This window comes from Somniosus microcephalus, chromosome 4 (assembly GCF_052327205.1).
Source record: "Somniosus microcephalus isolate GS21.2 chromosome 4, FLI_Smic_1.0, whole genome shotgun sequence".
NCBI lineage: Eukaryota > Metazoa > Chordata > Chondrichthyes > Squaliformes > Somniosidae > Somniosus > Somniosus microcephalus.
This window is the reverse complement of record NC_140990.1, coordinates 283,190,167-283,207,683: the sequence shown is the minus strand read 5'-3', so window position 1 is coordinate 283,207,683 and position 17,517 is coordinate 283,190,167. Positions and strand designations below refer to the sequence as shown.

At 40.7% G+C, this 17,517-nt stretch overlaps 1 protein-coding gene across 4 annotated transcripts in view; it reads left to right on the top strand.

Moving 5' to 3' along the window:
• The first annotated feature begins 25 nt into the window (after positions 1-25).
• insig2 (insulin induced gene 2) overlaps positions 26-17,517 on the top strand; it is a 36,740-nt gene continuing 19,248 nt past the window's right edge. For 2 of the 4 annotated variants that reach the window (XR_015078202.1, XM_085986556.1), the window contains exons 1-4: positions 41-194; positions 8,409-8,767; positions 12,398-12,522; positions 12,928-13,094. Coding sequence is in view for 3 of the 4 variants with exons in the window: in XM_085986556.1 (XP_085842682.1) it covers positions 8,518-8,767; positions 12,398-12,522; positions 12,928-13,094 (542 nt within the window). In the remaining variant the exon portion in view is untranslated. Of the gene's footprint in view, positions 195-8,408; positions 8,768-12,397; positions 12,523-12,927; positions 13,095-17,517 lie in introns of all 4 variants that reach the window. The other 2 variants (XM_085986557.1, XM_085986558.1) reach the window with 2 other exon arrangements.

The window sequence follows — 17,517 nt, the reverse complement described above, 5'->3', positions numbered from 1 at the left end:
CAACCCCCGCACGCTGGTGGGGGCACGCGCCTCTGTGTTTGTGCTCGGTGTTTGGGGAACGATGCGGTCCGGCAGACAGTAGCGGCGGCGGTTGGAGGAGGAGGAGGAAGAAAAAGAGCGGCCTGGACAGACCCGGTTAAAGCGGATGCCTTCCCGTTGCGGGATCAGAGAGCGGCCGGATCGATTGGACTCGGGTAAGGGGCCTGGTTGAAGTTATTTGGCGGAAGCAGGCTGCGCTGCGTGTGGCCTACAGTGCTGCTGGGATCCAGCAGGAGAGGTTTTAGGTGCGGTGAGGGCAGTGGGCCGGAGGCTTGGCAGCGGCGTACACTCATTTTTAACGAAGGAAACTTTTTTTTTACTACTGATACCATTAAAACTGTTCAGGTGCCTCGACCAGGGTTAAATGAATGTGCTCCGATGTATCTTGTGTGCCGTTTACCATTGAGGCGAGACGGTTCCATTTACTCAGACATCAAAGCTACTGAACGCCGCGGGGGTTATTTCACACCTGTGCCACCAAATTTTCTACAGCACTCAGTCCCGATAGAGAGAACTCTGCTTCGGACTGGATCCAACCGACACTGTTCAAACTTGCATTGTTTTATTAATCACTCACTGTAGTACTAGAAAATATACTGCAGGCATGTTACAGGATGTCATACAGATCTCAAGCCCTGGCCCAAGACCGCACAAAGTGGAGGAGAAGCATCCAGGAGGGCACCGAGCACCTCAAGTCTCTTTGCCGGGAGCAAGCGGAAGCCAAGCGCAAGGAGCGCACCCCACCCACCGTCTGCCCCACCTGTGACAGAGGCTGTAGGTCCCGTATTGGACTAATCATCACCTGCGAGCTCATTTTTAATGTGGAAGCCAGTCATCCTCAGTTCCGAGGGATTGCCGAAGAAGAGATCGCAAGGCTCTGTCGACACCATATACCGCAAGAGCAAAGATTGTGCTGCAGCTGGTGGTTTTATAGGGAGGTTTGGTGATGGGGACCCCGTAGACTATCGAGAAGTAAACCTCCAAGTGATGGCAGCCCAACCATAGCTCATAATCTAACCTGAAACTCCAGTGCAGTCCTGAAGCAGTGCTTCATTATCAGAGGTGCTATCCTTCAGATGAAATGTCAAACCAAACCTGCCTATTCAGGTGGGCATTAAGGATCTCCTGGTAATTTTGAAGAAGAGTAATGAGGTTTCCTGGCCAACATTCCCCTCTCACCCAACACCAACAAAAAATAACTGGTCACTCAGCTCTTATTTGTGGGTTCAGACTGCATGCAAAATGGCTGGTGCATTTACCTACATAATAATGACTGCAGAAGTAATTCATTTTGTTGTATGACTTGCTTTGGGATGTTGTTGAGAATGTGTGATTTAAATGCAAAATTGTTTCATAAACCTAAAGGATTTTAAAATTATCCTCCACAAAAAACATCTATTCCCCCACAGGAACATCTATACACAATCAGTCCACAGTTGTGATATAAACTAATGTAGCTTGTTGACTGATCTGCTTCAGTGCCCTAACAATCTAGAATGTAGTTAAATTTAGGAGTGTAAAAAAACCTCATAGTCTGCTATATGATTTCAAACAATACAACAGCAGTTATTAAATTTCATCACATGGCGTCAGTGATCTAGACCATGTTAGTAAAGCCCAAGCACTTTACATATACCAACAAAATTACATGATTGAGTTACTGTCTTTTCATTCCTCATCAGATAGTTATCACACTTTGTAGTGCATACGGTTGATTTATTAAAAAAATTGAGCTTTCTTACTACTGAGTGGATTTTATGAATGGAATGGAGGCAGCTATTGCAGGTAGTATTTATTTACCCCCAGGTAGCATTTATTTTCTGGTAAAGTTTAGAAAGTCTGTCTTGTGGAAATTATATTGGAATTGACATGAAGCCGAAGAGTTCATAGCTTAGAAATTCCAATATATTTCAGTGTCCTGCCATATTTGCCACCACTGTGTTCTAATATTTAGGATTTTCTAACATGAATTTCTCTGTACCCCTTTAAGTATGGGTTGTGTTCTATGTGGAACTGCAGAAGAAATGTGTTGTTCATAAAAACTGTTTGCGAGAAATGGCAGTTGTGGTTTCGTGTAGGTTATTAAATATTCATGTTTTATACAGATCAAATATTTTCTTAAATATGCTAACATTGCTCAAAGAATGTAACTGTAGGAACTTGAATCAAAAATTTATACCACAGAAGGATGTTCCGCCCATCGTGCCTTCACTGGCTCTCTAAAGGAGCTTTCCACTTAGTTACATTCCCCCGCCCTTTCTTCATGCCATTTTGAAATGATTATTTTTTTCAAATATTTATTCGCATTCTTTTTAAATGTTGTTATGGATTCTGTTTCCACCACTCTTTCTGAGAAGACATTCTCTGCCTATTTTCTTATCCTAATCGCACTCTTATTTTTTGGATGACGAGCTTAAATTTATGCCTCTAGTTATTGATTTACTGGCCAGTAACAATTGTTCTTCGCTAGTTACTTTTCAAGACCACCTCATAATTTTGAACAACTCTATCATATTTACTTGAAGTTGCATGCTATAAAGAAAGAAAGAATGAACTTGCATTTAACTAGCACCCTACATAACCTCAGGATGTCCTAAAACACTTCACCGCCAATAAAGTTGTCACTGTTGGTAAATGCAGTGGTCAGTTTGCGCACTGCAAGGCCCCACAAACAACAGTGAGATAAATGACCAGATGATCTGTTTTTTAAGTGATTTTGCTTGAAGGATAAATGTTGACCAGGACATTGGGAGGACTTGCCTGTTCTTCTTTGAATAGGGAATGAGGTGGGTCAAGTGGAGCAAGTGTCAGTAGGGGAACATTTAGGGAACAGTGATCATAGTATCATAAGGTTTAGGTTAGCTATGGAAAAGGACAGGGAGCAATCTAGAATAAAATTACTTAATTGGAGGAAGGTAGATTTGGCCCAGGTAGACTGGAATCAAAGATTGGCAGGCAAAACAGTAATCAAACAATGGGGTGTCTTTAAAGAGGAGATGGTTTGGGTACAGTCGAGGTACATTCCCACGAGGGGGAAAAGTAGGGCAGCTAAAACCAGAGCTCCCTGGAAGATGAAAGGGATAGAGAGTAAGATGAAGCAGAAAAAGAGCATGTAAAACAGCTATCGGGGTGAGAATACCAGTGAGAATCAGGCTGACTATAGAAAGTAAGAGGGACAAAGAGAGAGTATGAGAATAGATTGGCAGCTAACATAAAAGGGAATCCAAAAGTCTTTTATAGGCATATAAATAATAAATGGGTAGTAAAAGGAGGGGTGGGGCCGATTTAGGGACCAAAAAAGGAGACCTACGCATTGAGGCAGAGGGCATGGCTGAGGTACTAAATGAGTACTTTGCAACTGTCTTCACCAAGGAAGAAGATGCTGCTAAAGTTATAGTGAAAGAGGAAGTAGTGGAGACACTGGATGAGATGAGAATTGATAGAGGAGGTACTAGAAAGGCTGTCTGTATTGAAAGGCTGTCTGTATTTAAAGTTGATAAGTCACCAGGACCCGAGGGGATGCATCCTAGGATGCTGAGGGAAGTTAAGGAGGAAATCGCGAAGGTACTGGCCATAATCTTCCAATCCTCCTTAGATATGGGGGTGGTGCCAGAGGCCTGGAGCATTGCAAATGTTACACCCTTGTTCAAAAAAGGGTGTAAGGATAAACCCAGCAACTACAGGCCAGTCAGTTTAACCTCAGTAGTGGGGAAGCTTTTAGAAACGATAATCAGGGACAAAGTTAACAGTCACTTGGACAAGTGTGGATTAATTAAGGAAAGCCAGCATAGATTTGTTAAAGGCAAATTGTGTTTAACTAACTTGATTGAGTTTTTTAATGAGATAACAGAGAGGGTTGATGAGGGCAATGCGGTTGATGTGGTGTACATGGACTTCCAAAAGGTGTTTGATAAAGTGCCACATAATAGGCTTGCCAGCAAAGTTGAAGCCCATGGAATAAAAGGGACAGAGGCAGCATGGATACGAAATTGGTTAAGTGACAGGAAACAGAGAAGTGGTGGAAAGTTGTTTTTTGGACTGGAGGAAGGTATACAATGGTGTTCCCCAGGGGTCGGTACTAGGACCACTGCTTTTCTTGATATATATTAATGACTTGGACTTGGGTGTACAGGAGGACTATTTCAAAATTTGAAGCTGACACAAAACTTAGAAGTATAGTGAACAGTGAGGAGAATTGTGATAGACTTCAAGAAGACATAGACAGGCTGGTGAAATGGGCGGACACATGGCAGATGAAATTTAATGCAGAAAAGTGCAGTGTGATACATTTTGGTAGGAAGAACGAGGAGAGGCAATATAAACTAAAGGGAACAATCCTAAAGGGGGTGCAGGAACAGAGAGACCTGGGGATATATGTGCACAAATCATTGAAGGTGACAGGGCAGGTTGAGAAAGCAGTTAAAAAAGCATATGGGATCCTGGGCTTCATAAAGAGAGGCATAGAGTACAAAAGCTAGGAAGTTATGATGAACCTGTATAAAACACTGGTTCGGCCTCAACTGGAGTATAGTGTCCAATTCTGGGCACCGCACTTTAGGAAGGATGTGAAGGCCTTAGAGAGGGTGCAGAAAAGATTTACAAGAATGATTCCAGGGATGAGGGACTTCAGTTACGTGGATAGACTAGAGAAGCTGGGGTTGTTCTCCTTTAGAGCAGAGAAAGGTTGAGAGGAGATTTGATAGAGGTGTTCAAAATCATGAGGGGTGTAGATAGTGAGAAACTGTTCCCATTGGCGGAAGGGTCGAGAACCAGATGACACAGATGTTAGGTGATTGGCAAAAGAACCAAAGGCGACATGAGGAAAAACTTTTTTACGCAGAGAGTGGTTAGGATCTGGAATACACTGCCTGAGTGGTGGAGGCAGATTCAATCGTAGCTTTCAAAAGGGAATTGAAGAAAAAAATTGCAGGGCTACGGGGAAAGGGCGGAGGAGTGGGATTAGCTGAAGTGTTCTTGCAGAGAGCTGGCACAGGCTCGACAGGCCGAATGGCCTCCTTCTCTGCTGTAACCATTCTATGATTCTATGATAATCGTGCGGTGGGATCTTTTATGCCCACCTGAGAGGGCAAACAGGATCTCAATTTAACATCTCCTCCGAAAGATGGCACCTCCGACCGTGCAGCACTCCCTCAGCACTACACTGGTGCAGAAGAGACTTATTGTATGATACGTAAGATGAGAGACTTTAGTTATGAGTAGAGTGGAGAAACTAGAGCTCTTTTCATGAGAACAGAGAAGATTGAGTATCACTTGAGAAATGTATTGGCAGAGCACTAAAGTGTAGCAGCTTAAAAGTTTAATTTTCATGTAGTGTATTGGCACCAATATCTAACCCTACTGACAACATTGGGAACATTTAAAAATATTGAATTTCAGATCCTCTATCAATCTTAATTTTATAAGGGTGAAATAAGATTTTCTTCAAAACTTAGTTTCTTAGAAAATATAACATTCTTTAGATCAAGATTGTATGCCTGAAAGTTGCTAACTTTTTTCCCTTCTGGATCCCTGTATTATATTATATTTACTCCTCTCCATGTTCCATTTGTATTTAATTTGTAGTAACTTCACTCAGTTGGGTAGGGTTTCGATTAAGAATATTCAACAACTTGTATTTATATAGCGCCTTTAATGTAGAAAAATGTCCCAAGGCACTTCACAGACACAAATTGATTATGAAATGATTATTTTTGGTTAATTATTTATTTTCTTGTATTATGCCCCTGAAGCACTTTGGGATATTTTACTACGTTAAAGGCACTGTATATTTTACTACGTTAAAGGCACTATATAAATGCAAATTGATGTGATGCTGAATACCTGTTCAGGATAGGTAAAAATCTTAGCTGCCAGCAGTTAAATTTAAAATTGTGAAATGACAGTTAAAGCTTTTTCTCTGATTTCAGTAACAAAATTAATGCTTTCTATTCATTTAGAAAATATTTGGGGCAAAAAAATATTTTATATAGAATAATTCAATTTAACTTGAACCAGCTAATCATTCCTTGTCAAAGTGGTCCAGATGGGCATTGCTAATATAATTCCAATAGTACAAATGGATATAGATGGAGAGGTAGAGCATGGATAATATGAAAGCTACAGTATGTGACACCTAGTTCCCATTACAGGCATAGTTCAGTGTTGAGTAGCAATATAAAAGCTTTTTGAATACTGATTAGGATTGTTCAAGACCACTGGCCAGTGAGTTCTATAATATGGTACTAGAAAAGGCAAAGGCTGACTTTCCCAAATTGTGTAGTACTTTTGGGGTGAAAAGGTAGATCCAGCTGAAGCTCGCTATATATCTGTTTTTCTCCCTTTTGTGAAGGTGCTGACTATATTAGAGTACAGTTCCACGAGTGCTACCACCATCCGCAGTATCTTTCTCAAGTGGCCATTCTTCATGTGTGATCCTAGACAGTGAGTTTAGGTAGGCTATTTGACCGTGGACGATATAACAATTGCACCCAATCTGGCATTCACCCAAGATCCACCCAAACACTCATACATTTTCCAAAAGGGGTTACTAGATAGTTATTAGGAGTGGGAAAGTTGCATGACTTTTCCACACCATAAGGTGCTATTAGCAATATTGTTGTACAGAGCTACAAGTTGATAGATCATGGTTCTGGGTAGTGTTGGACTGCACTCCCCTGGGATCACGTGAGCCATGGGGAGCCAATCGGAGCAGGGAATGCGACATTAAATAAATTTAAAATGGAGATACAGTTTCCTAGCTGATGAGGGAATTAGGGGTTACGGGGAGCAGGCAGGGAAGTGGACGTGAGTCTAGGTTCGGATCAGCCATGATCCTATTGAATGGCGGAGCAGGCCCGAGGGGCCGTATGGCCTACTCCTGCTCCTACTTCTTATGTTATATAAAGTGGGGTGATGTGTACAAGTTGAACTTTGTCATAAACATTCTACTATTTAAAGAGACTTGCAGTAGAATTCTGTAACATCCTTTTATTAGCTGGGTAAGAAGTAGGTCATTCTGCCTAAAATTCTGCAATGACCATTTTTCATCAGTTGCCTACAGGGAGTGCTCAATTACAGAGTTAATTCTTTCGATGATGGTACCATAGTACAAAACAATACTTGAGTTGTACAAACAGAGTAATGAATCAAGTCATTCAAATAAGACAAAAACTGATTTTTTTCTCCCTGGATTTAGTGGTCAGATAACATTGTGAATTTTAATCCTCGAGATGGGTTATTGGCAATTGAATGACGTTCTGATATCATTTACAGATATGGAATTTGCTTGAGCAGAACGTTTTATAGGAAGAAGATTGTTATAATGTCTAGAACATAATTTATTTAGTCTTAAAGCTTAAAGATTTTTGACCTTGATCAGATTCCCGAAATGCATTGTGCTTATGAAAGGAAGAAAGGGGATTGCATGAACAAACAGAATTTGGGCAGAATTCAGAAAAAGTTTGAGCAAAAAAAGAACTACTCAGAACTGTCAATAATTTGCGTAAGATACCTTTGAAATAAAGACACTTGGATCCACAGCGGAAAGGGCAAATCAATTGCCATTGCTAATGAAGAGACTAGAATTGTCCCTGAATCATTGCCGCATATCAGTTAATCTGTCATTAAATTAAAGAAATCATAGTCTTAGCTCTACAATTTAAAACATAAAACTGCTATTTTTGAGTGGGCCTCGATTCAGGCTTCCTTTGGAAACAGGTGGGCTTCTCATTTACCATTGCATAGCGGGGTCCTTTCACATAGTTGGGTCGCCAATGCTATTTTAGTGCTGTACATGCTGTATGCTGGAACTGTCCACTACACGGAGCGAGAAACGACCAGAACCAGTGTCCCTTAAAGGGACTGTTGGAAGCAGCTCTGGGAACATAGTTAGCTCTTTGAGTAGCAGAATGAGCATAATTGCTCATTGACACATCTCGCTGCTAATCGCCCCACCCCCTTCAATAAATACTCTTAAGTCACCCTTCTCTAGTCCCTTGCTGGCAACATAGTGACCTTGCTATGTAGGCCCACGCCCTGTGGGTGGCCTGCCAAATTTGCCACCTATATCTCTTCCTTCCACGAAAATGGCAAGCTGTCTATCAGCACTCAATGTGTTGGCAGCTTGCCAGTTGAATGAAAATGTGTCCTGACCGTCAAAATGGTTCGGCCTCTCGCTGGCAGCATAGTGATCTGTCTGTCCACCACCTGCATCAATGCCTATAGTATTTTTCATCTCGCGTAGTTCAGTAGCTCATTTGCTTGTTAAGGGGACTACTCCATTATGTAGAAATAATCCTTGTTTCATGTAATCTGTCATAGATTGTTTACTGTAGTAATTGTATAGCATGTTGTATTTCAATTCTTTGTAGGTTGCATACACGATGTGTATTAAAGGGCGAAAATAGATCCAGCTAAGTGGAGGTACACTCCTACAGCCAACATCTGTGAGAAGACAGATACTCAAATACCCTTACATAAATGGCAGAGGAGGAAAGAAACAAAACCACAACTGTGCAGATCGGACATGGCCTATATCTTTCTGTCATCACAAACCAGAACATGAACTTGCTTATTCGGGGAGTGGTCCTATTTTCTATTGGTGTGTTCTTAGCACTTGTATTGAACTTATTACAGATACAAAGAAATGTTACCCTTTTTCCTCCTGATGTCATTGCCAGCATCTTCTCTTCTGCTTGGTGGGTTCCACCATGTTGTGGTACAGCATCAGGTAAGTAATCACAACACGTTCTGTTTTGTGATACAGGTCCACAATCCCTTATCCGAAACCCTTGGGGCCAGATGTGTTTTGGAATTTGGAATTTTTCGGATTTCAGAACGGTATTACGGTAACATCCTAGCGGGGGTCTGGGCAGCACCCCGTAAGCGCAAACATTAATATTTTCACAGTGAAATTAAACTCAAAATCACAAAATAACAAAAAAATATCAGAGAGCAGCAGACGCATGTGTGTTTGCCGCCACTCGGGTCATGTCGTGCACACGGGTGACGCTCCATGAAAAAACTTTCGGTTTTCAGAGCTTTTCGAATTTCGGAATTGCGGATAAGGGATTGTGGACCTGTATTGTATTTTAGGAAGCACCTGTTACCAAAGAATGCGTGAGCAAAACAGTTACACCTTAACAAAACTTATTTTACAAGGGCATGCATATCAGCAGTTTGATCCACCACATTATTTCATGATCATTATCCCAAGAAAATTAAAGGCAACATAATAGGTTCTATTTGTGAGTAGTTGCATTTTGATTGTGTGTGTGACCTTTGAGGTCTAGAGCAGAATAATGCCAAGGGTGTTTTTTTTTTCATTTTTTAAAGCAACTTTATATATAGAATTCCTTTACTTTATACTGTAAACTTACAGATCTGTCTAGTTTTTATTTTTACTTTTTTGTAAGACACTAAACTAGTTTTGGTTTTATGTAAGGGCTGCAAGAAAACTATTATTGTTCTGTCCTTGTCATTGTACTATCACTGTCCATATAGTTATATGATTTAATTAGTGATATGTTATCTTTTATATTTTATGAAAGTTGAAATTTGTTGTACAAGGCTCCCTGACCCCCACTCATCTACAGAAATACAATTGAGTTAATTGGAAATTTGAGCTACCAAAGCAGTACATAAAATCACTTTTTTAAGAAGAAAAACTTCTTACAAATAACCTTAATGAAATATGTTGAGAGAACAGAGCATTTGTGCTACTGACTGACCCCCACAATGAACAAGTGGAAACTTTTGCTGCCTTACGTTTGAACACCTGTCAGTAACCATATCTGGTTATTGGCAGCTGTTTGAAGATATTGGCCCAGAGTTTGCGGTGGGTAATGACAGCGAACGAACAGCATTTGCTGTTATTACCCCTTTGAAACTGATTGCAACTTCAGGATGTAGTGCATGCGCATCTAAATGTGGAAATCCTGAAGTTGCGATCAGTCATTCACTGCTCCGACACAGTTTACGCTGTGCCGGCAATCAGTGTAATCAGTGAAACTGACGAAAACTTGCGCTTTCCGCAGTAATATCGCTGTTAAATACCCCATTAAAAGAGTTAGACCTTGTTGGATTAGGTGTTTCTGGGGTTGTAACAGTGTATTGACTACTAAACAAACGTTATGGCCCTGAAAAACTAATTTTACTTTTGTGGAGTGTCATATTTCTCCATTGTAATAAAAATTACAATTTTTAAGAAACTTAAATATATATATATTTCAAACATTTGTTCATGTTTATTTCAGGTTTACCTTTTCCCCATGTGAGAGCCCCATCTTTGTTTTGCTCTCTTTAGCATTTTTAAAAAGTCAGAATAAAAGCTGCTTTACATTTCTGCTTCCCTGTCTGAGAATTCCCCATTGTGATTGGCTGCTTAGACAGCTTGTTGACGTCACAGCAGATCGCCCTATGGGATTTCCACTACACTGTACTGACGTCAAAAAAGCCGAACTTCTCGCCACAGAGATCGCAAGATCTTTGTGGGCAGCTTTATTCCTGTGCCAGCGGCGATTGACTTTGCTTCGCCGCTGACCACAAATTACGGGCCATAAGAGTGACGAAACAACATTTTTAACTTCTGTGTTATGGGGTCAATTAGTATTTAGATAAGTTTTCCTTTTACAAATATCTCTGTTTGCTCTGGTACACCTAAAGGAGAGGTGCACATTCCATTTAAAGGGGAAGGGCACTATAAAGGTGAGAGCTATTGATCACATCTCTTCACGTGATAATGTAAATGCCAAAAGTAAAAATAAAAGTGGTTAGAAGGTAACATGTTGGTCTACAACCACAATTTTTTGGTTATATGGTTCAATTCCAGCATTCATTCATTCATTTAACTCTACCCCTGTAACTTGCTGCATGATATCATGGTTGAGAGTTTAAATATATTGAAGCTCAAACCAATTTGTAGTTTTGTAAAAACACCTGGTTCATTTTTCCACATTTAAATGACCAACATTCTGGAATCATTTATTATGTTACCCCACAATATTAGTTCAACAAACGTGAATGGAAAAAGTTAGTTGGAATTTGCCTTGTGGGCATTTATTACCACATTTGCCACATTTAGTATTGCTTTTAAAATATTTTATGATGGTGATTTTGTTGCTGTGTGCATGAGGTTAACATCTACTTCAAATAATTTATTTCAATTGTAGCTGAATGAAATTTGCACAGCAGTAAAAGAACTTGTGATTCTACAGGTGCATTTGAACTTTTTTAATGAGGAAAAACCTGAAATTGTAATCAATTTACTGTTTCTTAAACACAAACTGAATTATGAATATGGAAACAAATTTTGGGGATTTTGAAAATTGTACAGTAGATTCATAATTCTATATAGTTATTTAAAATATACTGTAAGCCTTCAGCAGTCCTTTGTAGCAGAACTCTTTTAAAAAGGCGCAGTGGTCTAATAGTGCAGTAGTTTATTTATAGAATGATAGCACCCGAGTTCCTGGTACAGGAAACTTTCGATTTACCGGCACCTAAATAACCGGAAATCTCGGTTAACCGGCAAAATTCAGGAGTAGGTTCAGGTAACTTTTATTACTTGCCTTCCTCCATATGTTGCTGTGCAAGGGTGTGGCTGCAACTGTTGCTAAGCTACAGAGACACTTGCAACTTGTGGCCATTGTTTTGAACCTGTTGGCAACAGGTTTGTTGCTTTATACGGAGCTCTCGGCTCCGTATCTTTTACTATAGCTTTCTGTTATCCGGAATTTTTGATGAACCGGCACCACGTCGGTCCCGTCCGTGCCGGATAAAAAAAAAAGTTTCCTGTATTAATGATGCAATTGGGCAAGATGAAGGGAGGGAGGGAAAGGAATAAAGTGAATCAGTGACCAATCCACTATTCCAGTGCTACTGGTATTAGGGCAGTGTTGGCAGATGTTTATCATTGGTCCATCCTCAGCAAGGAAATGGGATTCAGGTTGATTTTGGGGGGTGGGGGGACTTTAATTGGGAGACTAAATTACAAAAATGTCAGTGAAAAAGCAAGGTGAAAAAATGCAAAACTAACTTTACCCACACTGCTCGGTAAATTGTTTCTTTTTGGCAGTACAATTGTTCGTCTATGACGCTTGAAATCCTAAATTTTGACAAATCTTACACAGTAAGTTGATTAGCTGGAGAGAGTCATCAAGAGCTTATCCACTTGGCAGTGTTAAATATTCATTTTAAATGTTATACTGTATGGTGTTAGCTGAGTTTATGCTTGCTGAAACAACTGTTTTTTGTGTGTTTTTGAGCAGTGCTGTTGAACTAAAGTAACCCTAACTCCTTGTATGCAAAGAAAGTGCTATTTTAGGTCATAAAAATCAATGCTGTGTTTCTGTTCTTGCAGCTGTGATTGGTTTACTTTACCCATGCATTGACAGCCATCTGGGAGAACCACACAAATTCAAGAGGGAATGGTCCAGTGTAATGCGTTGTGTGGCAGTCTTTGTGGGCATCAACCATGCTAGTGCTGTATCCTTATCTTTGCTTACCAAACCACAAAATATGGATTTTGTTTTGAATTCATCTTAGAAAAATGTCCTGCATTTTTAGTTGTAAGGTTTTAGAATCTGTACATGTCACAAAACTAAACAAATTAGTTACTATGAATTAATTCCAAAAAGTAATTACCTCCAACTGTTTAGAAAATTATGAGATGAACTTTTTAGAAATTCTTCAAAACATTACTCCAGCATAATCGCTCTTCACCATAAGATGGAAACATAGTTTTGATAGAAGCTTCTGTTGAGATTTTTTGTGGTTTATCAACTTCTATATTTGGGATAAATGATTTCTTTCTTTATGGATATATAATTAAGAAAAAATGCAGTGTTAAATGCTGTCTCTGTCTCTCTAACCTTAACAAGTCTCTCATAGAAGGTGGACTTTGCCAACAATATGCAGCTGTCCCTTACATTAGCAGCACTTTCCATTGGACTGTGGTGGACCTTTGATAGATCTCGAAGTGGCTTTGGGCTTGGAATAGGAATTGCTTTTCTTGCCACGTTGGTCACTCAGCTTCTAGTCTACAATGGTGTTTACCAGTAAGTGCAAAATAGAAGATTTATCTAATTGGAACAATTTCAGTGTTTTTCACATATAAAGTTGCATTTACTGTGGGCATCAACTTGGTTGACTTCTTTTGTCTTGTGGTGAGTATTGTAGAAAACTAAATTCTATTGTATATAGATAACTCCAGTTGTGTTCTGTAAAACCGATACAAGGAACATTTTAGCTAAATATTGTAATACCCAGCCAAACATTTTCTGAGTCATAGATGCGAGTTTATACTTAAGATGAGAATGCACACATGGTGCTGGTGGGGCTCATTCTCCAGTAGGCAGGTGCAGGCCTGGGTTTGTAGAGATTGTGTGGCCTGTTTTGCTCTCTGGAACTTCCCAGACTTCTACCTGGAATGGTTTGAATCTGGGGCAAGGACTCGAATATATGTAGTAATGTGCTCTTCTGACCAGGAACAACAACAATTTGAATTTATATAGTGTTTTTAATGTAGAAAATGATCCACGGTGCTTCATAGAGGTATAAGGAAAAATTTAGTGCTGAGCCACAGGTGCAGATATTAGGAGGGATGACTAAAAACTTGGTCGGCGAGGTAGATTTCAAATTGGAATTGGATGAGGACAGGGATACAGTATGGCCTACAGAGTTTTGGAAGAGCTGGAGTTTATGGAGTGATGAGGATGGGAGACCAGTAAGAAGACCATTGTAGAAATTGAGTTTGTAAGTGATGAAGGTGAATGAGCTGAGGTAGGGTCAGGTAGGTGATGACACAGCTATTTGACACGGAGGGCATTGTGCACTCCTACCTGATCCAATCCTTACCTTATCTTGAATTTGGGGGTGGGGGAGGGGAGACAAGTACCACTTTAAACTGGGGAAAGAGAGAGAAAAGTGCTAGCTTGAACTGAGGGGGAGGGAGAAGAACACCATCTTGAACGAATACAAAAAGACCTGCTGCGTGTCTCCGGCATTTTCTGTTTTTATATCCCCTTGAACTAGGTGGGAGAGATGAGAATACCATCTTGAATAGCGGGAGGGAGAAGTGCCACCTTGAACTGAGGAGGAGGGGGAGAAGTGTCAAAGTATTAAAAGGATGTGAAATGGGCAAGAAACCCTGGCCTACCCTAAGTAGGTTTGTGCTGGTGGCAGTGGTAGTCTTTCTTTGTGATCCACATGCTTCAGAATAAGCACTGAATGGCCTGTGAAGAGAATTCGTCTGGATACCCCTGGTTTAGTGCTACCTGGGGAGCTATCTTTATTCAGTCGGCCATTAGGAGATCTAATAAGAGAATTTTTGTTTGGATGATTGAATAGTAGAATATCAGTTTTAATAAACTATTTGCTACATGCCAATTTGTTTACACTGCTCTTTTAAAGGCAATTTATTCCTAGTTTCCCATTGCTCTGTTACTTTATTTGAAAAATTCTGAAATTACAGTGCATTTTACAAGCGCTGGATGAGACACGCTGTTAATTTGATTTGCAGCACAGCTTCTACAAGGTCTAGAACTGCTGAACAAAAAGAGACGGGTCTGGCTATTGGGAGAATAATTTCAAACATCGTGGAAACATTTATTTCGCTGAAAACTTTGGACATATGCATATTTTTGTGTGTCCAAAAATCAATCATGGTTCATTCTTACAAACATTGACTTCCCATTTTTGTATCTGTCATTGTTCTTCTGTTTTGTTTTTACAGCCTGACTAACTGAACCACAGTTTCTATTGAATTTGATGGTCAAAGGCAGGTTGGGTACAGATACATAGTTTAAACTTTCTACTCCCAGGGGCTCCCTTATGAGCTAGTGGGTTAGAGAATGCAAAGGTAGCTTTGCCAAATTCACAGGTCACACCAAATTACTATGAACTCAAAGGAAGTACTCTTATTGCCTTATGGTATGCTTGGCTGAAAATGCTTTATAACAGATTAACTTTGAAAAGTTGAATAGATTAAAAACATTGTTTGGAGACAATAATTTGTTACCTGTTGTAAGTCAGTTTGCACAGCTGTGAAAAGCTTCAGTTGCACACCAACACAAATTGTTCTGTAACTCTTGGTCAGGTCAGCTATCTGCAGACTATTATGGCACGAAGTATGAGACAGCCTCTACAAGGTAGTCTCGCAGCACTTGGCCAACTTGAGTATAAAATCAGTTGAGTACCAAGCCAAGTTATTTTCCAATGTTTTTAATATTAGAGAGGTAATAAGTGGAGCTCTGCACATATATGCAGGTCAACATTGGTAGGTACAGAGAAACTATTTCCCCTGGTGGGTGAATCCAGGACAAGGGGGCATAATAATTTTAAAATTAGAACTAGGCCATTTAGGAGTGAAATCTGGAAGCACTTTTTCACACAAAAGATAGTGGATATTTGGAACTCTCCCCAAAAGGCTGTGGATACTGGGTCAATTAAAGTTTCCAATACAGAGATCAATAGATTTTTTTTTTTTTTTTTAAATAAGTACAGGTAATGAGGTACACGGAACAAAGGCTGGTTGAGGTACAGATCAGTTATGAGCTAATACAGTGACAGAACAGGCTCGGGGATCTGAATGGCCTAGTCCTGTTCCTAAAATAAAAACAGAAAATGCTGGAAATACTCAGCAGGTAAGGCAGCATCTGTGGAGAGAGATACCGAGTTACATAGAAACATAGAAGATAGGAGCAGGAGTAGGCCATTCGGCCCTTCAAGCCTGCTCCGCCATTCAACGAGATCATGGCTGATCATCCAAACCCTAGCACCCGGTCCCTACACCGACAGCCATCCCACACAAGCCCTATCCCCGTAACCCCACGTATTTAATCCCCCCCTAACACTAAGGGCCAATTTTTTTTTGTCATGGCCAATCAACCTAACCCGCACATCTTTGGACTGTGGGAGGAAACCGGAGCACCCGGAGGAAACCCACGCAAACACGGGGAGAATGTGCAAACTCCACACAGACAGTCACCTGAGGCCGGATTTGAACCCGGGTCCCTGGCGCTGTGAGGCAACAGTGCTAACCACTATGCCACGTTTCAAGTGGATGACCCTTCATCAGAACTCCTGACGAATCTATTGATCTCTGTATTGGAAATTTTAATTGACCCAGTATCCACAGCCTTTTGGGGAAAGTTCCAAATATCCACTACCTTTTGTGTGGAAAAAGTGCTTCCAGATTTCACTCCTTCACGTCATCGACCTGAAACGATAACTCTATTTCTCTCTCCACAGATGCTGCCTGACCTGCTGAGTATTTCCAGTATTTTCTGTTTTTATTTCAGATTTCCAGCATCCATAGTATTTTGCTTTTGTATTAGTCCTGTTCCTATGTGCCTATTGCAGTGCTGCATTTTGTCTGGGCAGAGAAGCAGTGTATTACCAGCAGTATAATTTAAGACTGCCAGCCTGCCATAATTGGCTTCTTACTGTCAGTAGTATTTGATAATTTTACTGTCCTAAAATGTGTGAACTGCAGTGACGTAATGCACATTAACTGCCTTCTTCAGACAATGTATTTGAGCATTTATGTGTTAGAAAAACTCCTCTTCACTAAGATATTGAATTGTTGATGTTGCTCTGGAGGTTCTTTCATTTGTGTAAATGACATGGAAGATAGTGTCTTTTATTAATGAATTAACCTCCCAACGAGACAAGTCATTTCGGGTCACTTACAGTAAGGATTATTCTGATGACTTGGGTTACAGATGTGTCTGGGAGCAGCTCTATTGAGTAACTCAGAAATAAATACTTGGGACTAGCTTTCATATCAAGCCAGATGCACTGGAGCTGGAAATATTGTACTAACTGGTACTGATTTTCCCTGGTTCCGGTATTTCCATCCACAGCAGTCCCTAGAACTGATTTCTGGGTTACTCTACGGAGACATTTATGAATGCCCTGATATCTTTGACTACTGGAATGGCTCCATGCAGTAACCACAGAGTAGCAAGGGCACAGAATGTACTCTGGGTGGGGGACTTCAATGTCCATCACGAAGAGTGGCTCGGTAGCACCACTACTGACCGAGCTGGCTGAGTCCTGAAGGACATAACTGCCAGTCTGAGCCTGCGACAGGTGGTAAGAGAACCAACGCGAGGGAAAAAGCTATTTGACCTCATCCTCTCAAATCTACCTGTCGCAGCTGCATCTGTCCATGACAGTATTGGTAGCAGTGACCACCGCACAGTCATTGTGGAGACGAAGTCCCATCTTCACACTGAGAACACCCTCCGTCATGTTGAGACACCACCACCGTGCTAAATGGGATAGATTCAGAACAGATCTAGCAGCTCAAAACTGGGCATCCATGAGGCGATGTGGGCCATCGGCAGCAGCAGAATTGTATTCCACCACAATCTGTAACCTCATGGTCTGGCATATCCCTCACTCTACCAATACCATCAAGCCAGGGGACCAACCCTGGTTCAATAAGGTGTAGAAGAGCATGCCAGGAGCAGCATC